This window comes from Bolinopsis microptera, chromosome 13, assembly GCF_026151205.1.
Source record: "Bolinopsis microptera isolate Bmic1 chromosome 13, MBARI_Bmic_1.0, whole genome shotgun sequence".
Classification (NCBI taxonomy): Eukaryota; Metazoa; Ctenophora; class Tentaculata; order Lobata; family Bolinopsidae; genus Bolinopsis; species Bolinopsis microptera.
The window spans coordinates 2,592,795-2,609,983 of NC_087084.1; the positions used below are offsets into that span (position 1 = coordinate 2,592,795).

Consider the following 17,189-nt stretch of genomic DNA (forward strand, 5'->3'; position numbering starts at 1 on the left):
TACATGACGAACACTGTTTGCACTTGTAGCACTTCTTAGCATTTGTACGTCTCTGTGATTTCGAATGGTACTCTACTGGAATACTGGGACAAATCCCAAAGACTCCCTTCGTGCCCCTCTCTGATTGAACGTAATGTACAGGACGACATATTCTGTGCGTGCGATGAGTTGCTTCTCGATGGCTTTGTGAGCGCATCCGCTGAGGTTTTCACCTCCACTGTCATTGATTCAATGTATCCTTGGATATATGTTCTCGTAAAACCACAAATGAATTTGTCTCAAACAATTCTATCAAATGCATTCCTTAGTCTCAGTTTTGTGCAGTCAGTTTCACTCTACCATTACCAGCAAGTTCTCATGGTGAATGAGTTAAATTGTTCAAACTTGAATGGATTCTGAGATAACTGATGGTCTCGGTGCCTAAACTCTTCAATTGTCCTTCAATGTTTTAAAAGATGCCGCTGACATGGTTGTTGGAGCGCTGTTGTTTTAGAGGAGAAGTAGCTCTCTGGACCTAATGTGCTTATAAGGTACTTTTATTTGTTGTTTCATACTTGCTGGCATCGGTCTTGCTATTATTCTGGTTGGAGTGAAACCGTCGTCTTCGAATCTCTGATCCATTCATTTATCCTTTTTGATGCCTTGTATTTTAGTGGTTCGTGAAACCAGGCTCGTGCCATGATTATGTTGTTATTCAGTTTAAAACAATTAGTTAACCAGGGACATCCTGTAAAAGTAAAAGGATTATAGATATGATAACTAACAATTGCAGGCAAATTTGAAATCAGAAGATGCTGCTTTGACTTTTTCTTTTGTTTCTTTGTTTGCACAAAAACGCTCTGGCTCCTGCGATTGTCTCGTAGCCAAATTCGACTTTATAATGTGGGTTGGGTTAAACATGAATTGAATGTTCTATTGATCAATTTATTACCCTAGATGCAGGGCCATGGGAGCCAAATTTGTCATTAAATTGGATTTCAACATTACGGATTAACAAAATTATTTAAAAAAACCTTTTTGGTGCAAACAAGCTATTATTAGGAGATGCAATAAAATATCGAAGAATAGTCGAGAAAGAAATTCGTGCAGCAGACTGCACACAACAGAAGCACACAATGAAACTGTGATCTCATAGAGTGGGGAGTAAAGACTCGTGCGGACCGTGTGTAATTCAATACTCACAGCTTCAGTGAGATAACAGAAGATAACTTGAAAATAAAAACTCGATAATCATCAGACTAAATAATCTGGTAGAGTTTGTGATGATTTGTAAACCAGTTCCATCGACAGGTTATTTACAATTCAATAAGGTAAAACTGGGTTATTACTATTTTTGCCTCGTAAGCATGGTTGTCATGTTATTATTTTTGCACGCAAACTATAAGTCAGGTGTGTTGTTGGAAATCTCTTTCATTTCGAGTCCAGTGTCGTTTACTGCGCTGTTATAGGAGAGTGGCCAACACTCCCGGTCCTTACCAGGTTAGTTACTTAAGTTTATGTTATTTAATTATTTATTTGATTTAATTGATTTAGGTTGGTCTGCTCTGATTTCACCTTTTTACTTTACAACACGATACAAGGGCAGGTTCTTCCACAGTTTGGGATGGCCTGAGGTGCTTATTCCTTTTCCGTAATCAACGCCCACTCAGTGTGCGGCACTCCCCTAGTGTTAGGGTGCGGGGGTTAGTCCTACGATCCAGAGATTCATTTAACACGGACCTTCCACCAAATTAATCGGAAACATTGGGTCCATTGGAAGTTTCTTTTACACAAAACCCCAAAACCATAATACCCCCCTCCTCTCCACAAACAACATTCCACACTTCTATAAAACCATACCTTTAATCCAACATTAACACATTCATAACACCCTTCACACACACACTATACCCCAATTAACCCACAATAAAAAACCTCTCAAACTATCCTAAACAAAAACACTATCCCAAAAATTTAACCAACCAAACCACACAACACCCACACCCACCACTCCCCCCCCATCCCCCCCCCTATCCTACTCATTCTTATAATATATCATATCTTGATCAACCACACCCCACCCCAATATTTTTTCCTCTATTTAAGAGATCTAAAAATTCAAACTCTCTGCTCTCCACCTCGCATTAACTTCCCTATCATTCTTTAAAACCCTTAGTCTTTTATCCCTTATCCACATGCACATGCAACAACAATTACCCACCTACATCACCACAACCCAATACTTAGACCTTACCCCCCATTTTTTGACTCATCCCCATTCTCTTCCTCACCGACAAAAAACAACTAATCCCTCAATAATTAAAACAAATAGCCCCATGCTTAGTCTTGTGTCCTTCTAATCGCTCCACCTCCAAGGTCTTCTCTTAATTATTTTACTAATATTACACAGTCGGTGACCCGTAACGTATAGTATACTTACAAAAAATGCCATAATGGGATTTGGGACACCAACCCATACCATCGTCCTGTAATTTAAGTTAGTATCTCGGCAATTCTAGAATACCCCAAATTACCTACCACAACCACAATTTCATACTACACCCATACTCCCTAAACATATAACCCTCAATACACACCAATTCATATATATACAATCACACTGACCCCAAAATTACCTCCTATAAAAAAAAAGTACCATAAATTCCCCCTATATATATTCCTCATACTATATTCCTTATATATAACTCTTTCCTTCCCACCTTTTTACCACAACAACTCCCACCCCCCCTAACTTTTTCATAACTTAACCTTTCCCCTCTCATAATTTACATACCACTACAATACCCCAAACACACTCACCAAAAACACTATTAACTTTCCCCACCAACAATCCCATACAACCTCTAACTCTTTCCACCCATACCCCATACCCAACAAAACTTTATCCACTATCACACCCCCAAAACACAAAACCAGCCCACCCCCACTACCAATAAACCCCCAATCCCCTAATCCCCAACCAACACTCCTATATCAACCTTAACTCTCTACCTCTTCACACCAAATCACCATCCCAAACTACTCCCTATCCAACAATCACCCACCACCCCTATATACAAATACCACCAACCCATTCCACCCAACTTTCACACAGTATCTTAACACCCCAACCAACAAACCAACCAAACCCCCTTTCTTCGTGAGTCATATCCCCATCTATCTTTTAATAATCAGTGTATTTCCCCTCTTCCCATCAACTTATCTCTTTTTCTGTCTTCCCCCCCCAAACTAATAATCCCCAAATCCACCACAAAATAAACCTCCAATACCTAAAACATCCACTTTCATCCTACTTACTCCAAACTCTTAACAATACTTCATAATATAATACCAATACTCTATCCTCTTAACCTCCATTCCCACCACAATCCCACTACAACAATGTCCCGTCTGGCCCAAAACTTACTTACTCTTCAATATCTGTTGCCTATCCACCTTCCAAATTTCTATCCCATTCTAATTTCCAGCACCATCTTTCCTGAGCCCCCTGATCCCGATTCACTGCCCCAAAACAGTACCAATCCTCGCCTTACTGGTCCCTTTCATTATACGTATACCGTAATTGTCCTATCTTCAATTTCATCCCATATTAAATTGAGATAGACTCATGAATTTCCAACATCATCGGTACATTGATCCCCTAGCCGTTCAATGGCGTCTTTCATGTAAAGTTTATAAAGTAATATTCCCATCTATTCCGTATTTTCCACTATCCTTAAATTTCCAGTCCGTTCATTTCTTTCCTAAAATAAATTTCTAGCATTAATTTCTATCCAATAAAGGTTCTGCTTGCCCCGTCGTAACTGTCTCTACTATTAATCGCTATTTTATGATACCAATTACTTATATTGAATGTGGGGATGGGTAAATAGACTTATTTGAACACGACTTAATATACATTAATATTGTCTGATTGTTAGTACAAGGTGGTCGCTCTAGCGCAACTACGTTTGTGTGTCACGGATTAGGTCAGTATTATCTCGTGCGTCCTTTATGGTCTCGTGAATTCTGCTCTACGCTCATATATATCTCAGCCGACGAATCGTAGTTTTACCATGCTATGTTAGCTAATGCTTTCCTTCAGTATCACATGTCTATCTTCAATTCTTAGCATTGCGAATCAGCCGCTCAGTTTTAGAAGACCCTCCTATGTTCCGTTAGCAGGTTTTGTCTAGACAACCAGATGATATTAAATTTAGGGTTAATACAAAAAATTTTAATTATAGTTTATAAATAATAGATCCGATAAACTTAGATTCATGGCTCTAAGGGCGAACACACGGGATTTATCATCAAGCGCTGGATGATTGTTAGGGTCGAGCGACGGCTAGGCCCAGATACTCATCCCTTTGATACCACCACCGACAGGATTTATATGTGGAGACCAAAGGCTTTGTATGGAACGAGGGCGGTTTTACGCATTTGAATTTCAAAAGTCCTTCAGAAATGCAAAAGAAACCGCACAATTCCCGCACCAATTTCAAAAAAATGCGTCGCCACATTTGCCGCTAATGGTAAAAATGATCACCGACAACTTACCGCACATTTTACTTTATAGTCGGGAGACTGGGTACCGTAATTTCGCAAACCCACAAAAGAGGACTTTTATTTCACAACGCTTCAAGAAACAAATTCTCCGCAATCAACCCAATCATTGGAAGTAAAATATTCACACCCCTCGTCATGTGATAAATTCGACAAAGACTGGATACTTAAATAATTTTCATTAAATATGCAGACCGTATCCGAGACTAAAGGATAGTGACATCGACTCGGAAATGAACTTGGCGATACAATCAAATCCTCGCGATGAGCAAATATGGCCTGGTTGCAATTTGTTTAGGTTTGTATCATTGAGGAAAGAAGAAGATCACTTCCTGACATTGTAATCTTAAGCTGCAATCGAGGCGAAAAGTCCTAAACAACAAAATGATCCTGATAATCATTCAAATCCAAAACGCGACAATCTGCGAATTTTATCCTCTGCACACCTCAACAGGCTGTCATCCCTGGAGCAAACGTTCTTCAAACTATCAGTTAACAACATTTGAAATCTTCATTAATCACGAACGAAAGTCAAGTCACTCACGAGAGTCGTTGTAAATTGCTACTAGTGTGTCGAGGACAAAGGAAATCGCAGATTTTTCATTCTCGCGACAAAATCGCGTTTTTTTTCAGTTCTCGTGATAAAAAAACGTATGTTACCCCAAAAAGCGTCTTGACCATCGCTTTGTAATTGCACAAATTTTTTAAACGGGTGATACTCGTAAAATCTCTGTGTCATTACTCGGCGCGCGTCTGGTAGGTTGGTAATCTACAAACATTTTTTAATTCCGTGTCTATGTGATGATTCACTCTGAAAACTGGGAACAGCTGGGAATTGATCCAAGCAATTGTTTGTCTCGGTAGCTGTAACACCATTCCACAGTGTAGAGGTGGTACTACCTGAACATCTGCGGAAAAACTTATATTTTTCGTCAGGCCCCTTCTCGAAATCACGTGTTACGGAAGGTTGCCTTACGAAAACAATGTAGTTTTTTCCGCAAATCTATTGTATATATCGTTCAAAAACCATATGTTCTTTGAAAAAAGTATATATGTTTTTGCGAAAAAGTTATATATGTTTTTTTTAAAAAGTTTATATGTTTTTTTTAAAAGTCTATATGTTTTTAAAAAGCATATATTTTCTTCGTTATGGCCCCTGCTCGTACACTGTAGTACCTTTTACTCATAGACTTAGTGCAAAGAAACTGCCACAAATGCTGCAAACGGCTTGCGATTGCAGCAGTTTAATTGACGAGTTAATTCATTGTCAGCTCGGCGCGGGCACCAGTAGCGCATCTCGCCGATCTAGCCTGTGAGAAGCCTCATCGAGTGCGCGGCGCGGCACAGTTCGCTCGCGCTAAAGCTGCAGTTAGTAGCAGTTACAAATTAGACTTTAGTGGCAGTTAGTGGCAGTTATAACGATTGTAGCAGTTATGGCAGTTAGTGGCAGTTTCTTGCATCTTTGGTCTTGGGACTTTTCTCCTGGCATTGCTGTGACAATTACCTTTGACCTTGATACATGTTTCGTATCCGCCTTCGGCGGCGCGCGCTTCGCGCGCGAAAAGTGGCATGCAACGTATGTCAACTTTGACCCTTTGTCATACCTTTTTGGAATAATGAATGAATTTCGCCTAGGCGAAATTCATTCATTATTCCAAAAAGGTATATCCAGCTGGATACCATATTTGATGCTTATCGCGGCTTTAATTGGAAACTTCAGTAACTGTAAAAATCGTTGTAATTTGACAAAATTCGTTGATTTTTGTGGTATTATTTTATCATTTCTTAAATTCCTGCTATTATGTATTAGGCCGTGCACCATCGACCGTAAGAACGCGCGCGTGACCATTGCACTTGAATGGTTTTTCGGCCAGCACATTATTTCGGTAACAATCCAAAAAAGTTATTTTTTTTTTTTAAAATACTTCCTTGACTTACGTTGCATGCCACTTTTTCGCGCGCGAAGCGCGCGCCGCCGCGGATACGAAATGTTCAGATACGAACATGTATCGGATACGAAACTGTATCAAATACTTTCCATATAAAAATTTGTTGAAAATTGGTCAGCGTACGTAAACACTTATGTTTTAATAAACTTAAATTAGTTTGAGCAATTTCGATGCTCAGAAATTTGAGTTAATCAACCGAATTTATTTTATCACGTGGTGAACCCCCTCTGTCGCTTTCACTCTAGTATCAAAGTATCGTCTTCGACGATACCAAGGGGAGCCGTGCACTTCGTGCGCGGGGGTTCATACAACGTATGACAAACGAATTTATATTTTTTGTCATTTTTAGACCTCTATCAGCCAATCTCTCCCCATTTAATTTAGGTTCTGTATTTAAGTTGATTAGATGGTTCTGACAAATTTTCAGCAAGATCTTTTTGATTTAAGGAACTGAGCTTGTAACAATATGCTGACAAAAATCAAGAATTTCGTCTAATTTACGCGACCTTAATAGTTTACCACTTACTTGTTATGTGCCGCGCTCCAGCCTGTCATTCCGCCTATCTCGTTCGGTTGTTTATAACATTAAAGCTGGGGTCATAGATAAAAGTTTTACACATACATTTCATTTTGTCAAAAGCCGCGCACTCCAATATGGCACATAGACGAAACTCACTGATCATTCCAAAAGGTATGACAGATGTGGTCTGGTAAAATTTTACTGGGGGACCTGAGGCTTTATGTTCATTAACATAGAGATTCGGCGGAAATTGACAGGCTGGCGCGGACAGTAATTGAAAATTCTACTCTCTAGAAAACATTCTAACTTATCGTGACCCCACGGTACGTTACACTTTACACGATAAGGGGGAAGCCGCGGCTGCGGCGCAGTGTTGCGCGGGCAGGTTCATACCCCATACAACATACCCAGTAGCAGACTTACTGGCTGGCGTTTTACCTAACCATGTGCTTCGCGCCACTTCGGGCGCGCTTGTTAAAAGTAGATATAAAACACGTTAACAATCAGGTTGGGTTAAGTGTAAGCTTACTAGGGTCTCAAGAAAAGAATGGGTCAGAGTGAATAAACTCGATTCAAGAGTCACTTTCTGATTGCAATTTTTCCTGTAGGGACATGTATATTCTTATGAGTCAGTGCGCTTCAATGATCCGCCAGAGATCGTTCTGAATGGCAGGCTAAGTAACGTGAGAGTAACGTGACATTTCTATTAGATGAAGCTGCCGTGTTAATATTACTTAATTAATGTTATCAGCGTGAAGGAAACTGGTTTTCATTTTTTATAGCTGAAGTTGCCCTCTCTGCTTAGCTTGCAGAGTAGCGCGTCCCGCAGTACGCGTATACACATGGCTATGTGAAGCCTGAAGTATATAGAGGTTATTAAGAGGTTGCGTGTGGGTAGTCACTTATGGGCCACCCTGTAGTAAATATTAAAGGACCAGTTAACGAAAAATTTGTAGTCTCCAAATTTGGCTAAGATTTATCAGCTGTGACAAACTGTAAAGAATCGGTGTTCGCCGAAAGATCCAATCTCTAGCGTCCGTGTAACGCGTGTGTTATTGCATAATAAGCTGTGGCGTCGTGACGTATAAGTCCCTCAGTGCGCGCTTGCATAGCGTAATAATTGCAAATGTTTTTCATGTCAATAAAACCACGTGTAACTCACTAAATTTTAGAATTTGACTTTACCCTAGTTCTCCCAAAATCCCTTATAGTTTTGCTTATATTAAGCTAAAGGACTAGCTGATTGTATTGTTACAGATGCTAACGTCTGCTTTTAAAAACAGTGAATAATTTCTTGACAGTGGCGGGTGGTGAATGGTCCGGTTAGCAAGTTTCTGCTTTTACACTGTTGTCATATATTGTGATATTTTTTGGTTGTTTTCATTGCTTCATTACAAGCGGGAGTACTGTACCGATTTTTTTCACCAGTCCATTGAAACTCTAACGAATTTAGAAGGATTATAGATAAGTTGGAGTTTGTTCAAGTCCGAGGAGCAATTATATTTATATCATAGGATTTCTAATTTAATCCACATGTGTCAGCCAAGTACAGGAGACAAGAAGTCTGGCTACTTTACGGCCGTTCTCTAGGACCATTGTAGAAGTAGCTTCTATAAAACGAGTGCCGTGGTTGGGAAGAATTCCGCCAACATACGGTTACAAATTGTAATACTGATTGGTGTGTAGGTGTGCGGTGTGTTTGGAATTAGACTTACGGCTTAAACCTAGTTGTATCCGAAATTGCATTATCATCGGTACAAACTTAAATAAACTTTTGGTACGTTTAAATACCAAAGTGCAAAGTGTTCAGTCATTCGACATGAAAAACTATCGAAAACAATGACTATTATTCTCTGGCCATAAATTAGGCACGATCGATTGTTAGATTGTAAACGACCAACTTTAATCTATACAATTCTAAAACTATGAAGCTAGCACTTTATTAAACATACACTTTTTTTATATTACTCTGATTTTTACATTTACGTTAAACATTGTCGCCACAAGGTTGATATGGACATAACCGCTTAATTTGAGATAAATGACTTAGAGTTTCTCTAAAGTTAACTCTAAGTTGTGTAGTCCAGTCATTTATGGACATTTATGAAGTGAACCTGCCAAATGTACCATACTAACGAAACTTAGCACAGACCTTCCTGAAGGTATGAATAATCGCTTTTGTTTGGAGACATTTTTTTGACCGTGGAGAAAAAACCCAGGAGGGCACGCCCATTTTGACCCATAACGTAACCGACCCTTTTTTTTTTTCTTTTTTTTTTTAGAGAGGCTGGCTTGGTTGGCCACGAGAGGATAGATTGAATGCTTTTGCCGTCTCTGGGGGTATGGAGTCCTGTGGGAGGATGCCGTGGAATCAAGATGTGTAATCAGGATGATGGTAAGTGTTGTGGGGGTGTGTCATGGATAACGCTAAGTGGCGGTTGAGTGTGGACTAGCGAGAGGCGAAATAAGACGGCGTTAAACTAGTTCGCTATGTTCCACTGTTGGTACAATCTCTGGGCACCTAAGCTTTTAGTGTGGTTTGTAAAGTTGGAATGGTGGGATGTGTTGGTTGTCGAATATGTCATTGCAGGAGAGGTAGTAGTCCCGGAATTATTGTCTCTTATTCTGGGCAATAGGCGGGCTACTGTGAGAAAGTGTGAGAAGTTCATCTTCGTCGCCCCGATTTAGGACATGCACTTGTGTCTGATTTGCGATTGGTGTGTGGTGTTTGTTGTGCACATGTCCTCCCGTGATGAGTGGTGACTGCAGTTCTATAATTTTGTTGTTGTACTTGAGAGTAGTGTTGAGATTTTGATGATGTTGATGTTTTTTTATGTCAAGTGTCCGTTTAGTGGTTCAGGACATCAGTAATCCATGATTCTTATTAGTTTTTGGACTTTGTCGTGATCAGGCGTTTGCTGTAAGATTGAATTGGGCATTCAAAGGGATAATGGTTGTTACCAATTTTTGGCCAGCTCGTCTGCTTTTTCATTACCCCACAATCCAATGTGTGCAGAATCCATCTGATCTCTAAGGGTTAGTGGATCCGAGTGTAGTTGGAGGGTGTCGTAACAGTCTCTAGTAGTCTATCTCGTTGAAGGTTGAGGATATGGCTTGAATAGACGAGAGACTGTATGACATATGATGTTGTGTGTGTTTGAATAAGTTGATGTAGATATTTACGCTTCGATGATGGCAGTGAGTTCAGTTTGATAAAAGGTGCAATAATCGGGAAGCTTGAATGCTCATTACTCTAGTGTATTGTTTGTTGTTGTCTGTGGTGATAATATAATACCAGCCCGCTACTGAGTCTGTGCGTGACCGTTCTCTGGGTTGCAGGTGATGGTTTCATGGGGATGTTGTGATGGTTGTTTTGGAGTGAGCCTCTCTATCATGTTGCAGGTCCAGGGTGAGTGGGTGACCGTGTGATAGCGCGTTCAAGCATCATGGTTGGTTATTTTAGATAGGTCTTCTTGCTTTGAGTGGTATGTTGAGATCTTTCCATGAATTGTTTGGTTGATAGTGGTTGTGAGTTGTAGATGGGTACCTTTCTGGGGGCGATAGTTTCGAGGGTTGGCTTCCATAGGCTTGAAGCCTGGCTGTTCCTTAGCTGCTTCACCTCTCAGGAAAAGTATGATATCTGGAGTGTTAGTGAGGTGGGTTCAGTGCGATGAGGAATGAGAACTAGGCATGCACCAGACAGCATTCTCATGCAATGCTGAACTCGTTTGAACTTCTCGGTGTTGGTGTCTGTTTGAGTTGCTTAATCCATATATACAGCAGTATGATAGATAGGTTGAAGACAGCGGTTTGTTCATCCATTTGCATGCTTTTAGGGCTCATACCCCACGTGGGGCGACAGCTCTTCTAAATTGCATAAGGGAAATGCCGTAGTTTTTTTGGTGGTATTGGTGATATGTCATTGAAATGAGCTTGCTGTCGAGGGTCTCTCTAGGAATTGGCAGATTTGGATAGGACTATAGTTGGTGTTACCCACCACCACAGGTGTTAGTGTCATTTCTTATTCAGGTAAACATGACTATTTGAGTTTTGAGTGCGCTTATGGATAGATCTTGGTTTGGACATTTTCTATTGTGTTGAAGGTTTTGCGTGTTCGGTTCAAGATGATATCTAATCATTCCCCTCCGCTAGAGAGAGCAGATCGTCTGCAAGCTGTGCAGATAACTGGTATGTCTCTTGGGTGTAGGCAGGAGTCATCGGATACCGGTTCAGAGGAAAGGGGAAAGATGCCACCTTGAGGGCACCTTCCGGATCCGACCCTTGTCGACTTATCATTCTGAATTTAATGTGATTGAGTTCTGTTAGTTCCCCATGTTGTAATCATTGTGCAGTGGCCAGATCCGCTTTTCGAGGTTTGATAGCCGTCAGAAATAGCCTTGAAAAGAGAATTATCAAAAGCTCCCTCTATATCTAGAAAGACGCTATGACATTATCCCTTCTTAGCTATCCTGCGCTTCGATGGGTGAGTACTTTATGAAGGGTGCTTCGGATTGAACATCCTTTTCTTAAAGCCAATTGTCGTTTGTTTGATGTGTTTAGGATCTTAAGGTGTGTTGCATATGCCACAGTATCCTTTCTCACTGTCGTTTTAACCTCACTGGAGGAAAGGGTGATAGTGCGACATGATTTGGTTGGTTGGTAGTCAGTTTTTCCAGGCTTTGGGGAAAAGATTCCATGGGATTCTTTCCACAGTGTTGGAATTGTTGGGTTTCATGATTTTTTGTATAATGGTTCTGGTGATGTCTTTGATGTGTGTCCAAGCTTTCTGTATAATCCCGAACTTTTAAAAGGTGCCGAACTGTACGAATTTTTTACAAGTTTTTTACAAATTTTGTACGAATTGACCAACTATGATTCACGATGTCAATTTTTCGCAGCTCGGCGTGGCGTGGCCCAGTGGTGAGTTTCGTTACTGGGCCGTGCTCAGCCTGTCATTTTACCTGGGGACCCCAGGCTATTATGTTCATAAACATAATAAAGATTTGGCGGAATGACAGGCTGAGCGCCGCCCAGTAACCTGTCATTCCGCATAATATCTATTCATATGATTATGAACAGAAATATAGATCTTACGCCGAAATTGTGGATTGCAAAAAACATTATTTGCGCGGCCGATTAGTTCTGACGTTAGCTATAGAGGTTCTTTCACAATTTATTACCTATTTTTTCGGTATTATGGACGTATTAAATATGAAAATAAATTTGTTGAAACCCTAAAATGTTTTTGAAATATCTAAATCGATTTTTCGAAAATACTTATGTATGCATGTCTAATAATTTCATTAAAAAAAACAATCCATATTCCCCTTCCTCGTGTTTAGATAAGTTAGGAACCACTTTTTAACATAAACAAGCTATTTTGACCTCTGACGTGCAGTCTTTTATTTATATTGTTTTGTTTTGAACAAGTAATTTGACCAAAACCCATAATCATGGGTAGAGTGGAGCGCTGCCAGTGTCTCTCTTTCCCGAACAAAAGGCAATGATATCAATTTGAATGACCGTTATCAAATGCAAAATTATACCGAGAATGAAATCGGTCGCTCGCTTTTCCCACTCATTCTTGGCTTACGAATTGTAATAAGTTTCGATTTATAACATGTAATCTATTTCAATTGTAAATGAATGGGAAAAGCGAGCGACCGATTTCATTCTCGGTATAATTTTGCATTTGATAACGGTCATTCAAATTGATATCATTGCCTTTTGTTCGGGAAAGAGAGACACTGGCAGCGCTCCACTCTACCCATGATTATGGGTTTTGGTCAAATATCATCTCTTTTTGATTATAATGTCAGGGTACTTTACAAAGCCGAAATGTAAACTCATAATTTCATTAATATTAATAGGGAGGTGATTTCAACAATTTCGAAATTTTTCCTTTAAAAACATTTCCTTGTGTTTAGGTAAGCATATCGGTCGATCGGATCACTGACTGAATATGCCACTTTATACTCATTCAAGTTGGCATTAAATTCATATATAATGACATTAAACTGTCGTGGCAAAGCAGAATTTGTTCAAAATCACGAATGAGCAAAATTTTAACCTTTCGCACGTGCAAACCTTAAGCGGCCGTTGCGTCCGCATCTAATATTGAATCACCGTCAATTTTTGCGTGATGGTGTTTTATATATAGTTTGATAAGCATGAAAAGTTTCAAAGTATTTCAAGAAGAACTGTTATCACAACGGCACTCCAAAGTTGACAGAAATTGGTGAAAACAGTAATTTTCAGTGATTTTAGCAATTTTCTATCAATTTGGGCGTGGCCCCACGTGTGCAACTTTTCGATTTTCAACTTTAAAACTAGCCTATGACACAATTTAGACCTTTAGAAAGCAAAATTGAGCTCCACAACCCAAGGGATGGTGTAACACCAGAGAATACTAGAACGTAAAATTAGTGTTTTTATAAAATTATTCTTTAAAAAAGCACTAACTTCAATAGCGAATATCTTTATGAAGGAGCAAGCTAGAAACACTTTCCGGTAGATTTTGAGAATGCTTAAACAATTATCTAGGATAAAAATTTCCTCAAATTTTGAATAAAATTACTCCTCAATGGCGTAAAATCGATTTAAAAAATGACTACTTTGTGAAAAATCAAGTTTTAAAAATGGTTAACTTGATGACGTCATCAAGTGGTGATGATGACGTTGAATTACTTTTTAACATAATCTAAACTGAAGTCTAAACAATTATCTTCAAGACCTGTGGTCCGAAATGGCTGTATCTTTTATACTTCAGAATTTACGGACACTTAAATACAGGCTATAATTCACTGGCAAAGCGTCTATCCCTGAATATATATATATATGTATATATGTATGTATATATCACGACAATCTGTCGTAAAACAGGGGTTCTAGAAAACCCATTTTCCGATGCTCCTGAAACTTGAAACTTTTTTTGCAGTCGATTTGGTCAACGTCTAGACGCCCTAAAAAATTTCAGATCTCTAACTCAATTTTAACATGGTTTTTAAGGCACCTGAATATGGCGATTTTGGGTTTTTTACCGAATTTCGTATAACAGTGCTGGCGAGTATTTTATGCAAATTTCTTAAAAATCTCAGCATAACTATTTTTTATTCCTGTCATCTTTGACATCAAATTAGAATGTTTTGAACTAAAAATATATCTGCTGAGCGACTTCCGATGAGTCTTAATGCCTGAAAAACTCCTGTCGGAGGCGGCGGCCTTCGGCCGCCGCCTCCGGCCGGAGTGCACGCTTCGCGTGCACGAAAGAGGCTTCCGACGTGTACCAAAGGGGGTGTAAAGGGGGTATAATAGTAAAGGGGGTACAATAGTAAAGGGGGTACATAGTATACCCCCAATAAAGACACCGCTCGTGCTTGCCAGCACTGTGAAATAGATCCGAAAATCCGTTTGTCGTTTTAGAACTTGAACCGTAGAAATCAATTTACAATTTTAATTTTACCATTTATTGAACTTCATTAAACAGGACGTCACAAATACATAGATTCTACACAAATACCCTACCACTTGAATCCACGAGACAAATTGTTCAAGATAGCTCAAATACTCAAGATAGCTCAAATTGTTCAAGATAGCTCAAATACTCAAGATAGCTCAAACCGGATCACATGCAGCTCCACATCAGATATGTTCAATTAATCATGTTTATATCTGATACCAAATATACATTACATTATAATGTACATATTAATGTACATTACATTCCCGGACTTTACCGTTTATATTACCATTGACATTAATATTATCTACTATTTCAAGTTCAAGAAAATTCCTTCAACTTTTAATCAGGTTAAGATCATTTAACAATCTAAATCTAACAAAAAGCTCAAACCAATCTGTTATCATACCACAATTAAATATTCAAGAAAAAATGCAGCTTTAAAATGCACAATCACTGAGAGTAGAGATTAAGAAAATATAAGAACAGTAAACTGAGCTCTATTTACACAGCTAACAATAATACACGTTAAAGCGACTGTTATACAAACCACGCTCTTAATTTGTAAGCGGGAGGGATAGGAATTGGAGATTGGGAGGGGGGAGGAGTCACTCATAGTTTGATAAAACGAGGTACAGTATTAACACACGAAAATACATCTCAACTGCCCAAAACACAACTTAACCGTTGAAAGCGAAAAATAAATACATGTGATCAAATTGTGATGAAATAAAAAACTACGATTGTCATCAGCCAAGGACATCATATTACAAAAGCTTCCAGTTTATCTTCATTCACTGCACCGTTAGGGTAAAGCTGATCTTAAAGTTGTTCACAAGTTAACAAATTAAGTTCTTTTCAAATCTCCAATTTATCGACATTTACATATTAATAGTATATATTAATAGATATCTATTAATAGATATCTACTTGACACTAACGAGTATTATACGAGGATTACTCAAAACTTTTGTAATTTATCGCAATTTATCCGGCCACGTATGTATACCTCTTATGGAACCGTTCACATGTTAAGTAATCACTTTTTGGCAAATTTGTAACCCCCTCCCCCCTCCTTGATCAGTTTTACACATAGATATTGTGTCAAAATTACACTAGCGTAATCATTTGGAACCCCCCCCCCCCCCCCCCTCCCCCCTCGGCTGATAACGTAATATGTGAACGACCCCTTATTTATAACTCAAATATTAGGATGTACGCTCATTAAAACACAACACTCCATCAAAACACGTGCCAGCACGGTGTTTTAGTTCCAGTAAAAATACGACAAATTAATTAATTAATATCAATAAATTGAATATTAACTGATGTCAACTAATTGAGTTTTTGGTTTCAAACACCGTCAAATCCCTGGAAAACAAATATCAGAGGCTAACTTTTAACCTGAGAAACTAAGATATTCTTCTGAATACATTTAAACAGATAAGTCAGTAAGAAATCTAATCGTTACATTGATTATCAGCAACAACCAATCAAACACGCAAACAGCCAATTGCCAAAACAAAATTTCAAATTCTTAATTCCACCGCTTCTTATTTCTGAAAAATGAAGACATACCAATTACCAAGTGAGACTTTCATTTGCAATCTTCATTTATTAATCATTAATTTATGTAAATTTTGAAATTATATTATTCCATATTAAGTTCCTCGTTCTGATAAGAGTTAGGAACAGTGTTCTGAATACTGTTGGTCACGTGTTGGTCACGTGTATTGTTGGTCACGTGCTGTTTACTGCTACTTGGAATCTCCGACTTAGAGCGACGGTGTGAAATTATCGCTTCTGTGTCTGAAAGTGAATAATTATTAATTTTATTAATCGGCTATGGTATCGATATTCAAATTGTACTGTATAAAAACAGTATAAAAAATTAATCAAAGTTACACAACATGCTAAACTCTGTTATTGGTTATAAATGGATTTTTTTTCTCACAAGAATCTTACAAATTCACGACTAACATTTATTATATTGGTCATCAGTTGAATCATGATGACTGAATAATTACAAATTCTGATAACAATAATTTCACAATATTAGAAGATTAGTAATACGAGATTAGTAACACGCGATTAGTAACACGAGATGCACATGTTTACAATACCAGTTAAGTCAGGCTGTCTCACTTGATCCAAATATTATCTCTTCAACTGATTAAGGACTTTATAGAAGATACGTTTTTGAAGGGCACACTATAATACTAGTAGTTTTACAAATAAAAACTAAATAAAAACTAAATTTTACGTTTAAAAACGTAAAATTTAGTTTTTAAATTGATACAGCATGAATCTTGTTTTGTAAAATAAAACAGTTTACCTTCTACGGGAATATATTCCTCTAATATTGAAACGTCGTCATCTCCCAGACTTTCTTGACGATCAGCTCGTCTTTCAGAAGTCAGCCATCTTGCTACAGGCCCACACCAGGGAAACGCCTGCGGAGTGACAATTAATAATATAACAATATTCCGTCCCTATGAAGTAACATAACTCTGAACTTATGATTTTAAATTAGAATGATACATTTAAAGTCGTTACTCACGTCTTCAGCTGTAGATCCCTCGATAGTGAAGAGAGGCACCAGGTAAGAGTAGTCTGTTTTAAGGAACCTCCATCCCATCTCACCCAGACCTAGTAGAGAGTATCAGGTCAAACACAAGGAAATATTTTGAAAACAGCTTCAACTGAAATTTGAAAA

At 38.5% G+C, this 17,189-nt stretch overlaps 1 protein-coding gene and 1 long non-coding RNA gene across 6 annotated transcripts in view; one reads left to right on the forward strand and one right to left on the reverse strand.

Moving 5' to 3' along the window:
* LOC134825342 (uncharacterized) overlaps positions 1 to 17,189 on the forward strand; it is a 40,185-nt gene that overhangs the window by 12,221 nt on the left and 10,775 nt on the right. The window lies entirely within an intron of this gene.
* The window catches only part of LOC134825338 (sodium/hydrogen exchanger 6-like), a 168,436-nt gene continuing 166,886 nt past the window's right edge, over positions 15,640 to 17,189 (reverse strand). For 4 of the 5 annotated variants that reach the window (XM_063837517.1, XM_063837519.1, XM_063837516.1 and 1 more), the window contains 3 exons: positions 17,034 to 17,122; positions 16,809 to 16,926; positions 15,640 to 16,282 (listed from right to left, as the gene is read on the reverse strand). In XM_063837517.1, coding sequence (XP_063693587.1) covers positions 16,125 to 16,282; positions 16,809 to 16,926; positions 17,034 to 17,122 — 365 coding nt within the window. In that variant the 3' untranslated portion in view covers positions 15,640 to 16,124. Of the gene's footprint in view, positions 16,283 to 16,596; positions 16,643 to 16,808; positions 16,927 to 17,033; positions 17,123 to 17,189 lie in introns of all 5 variants that reach the window. The other variant, XM_063837520.1, reaches the window with a different exon arrangement.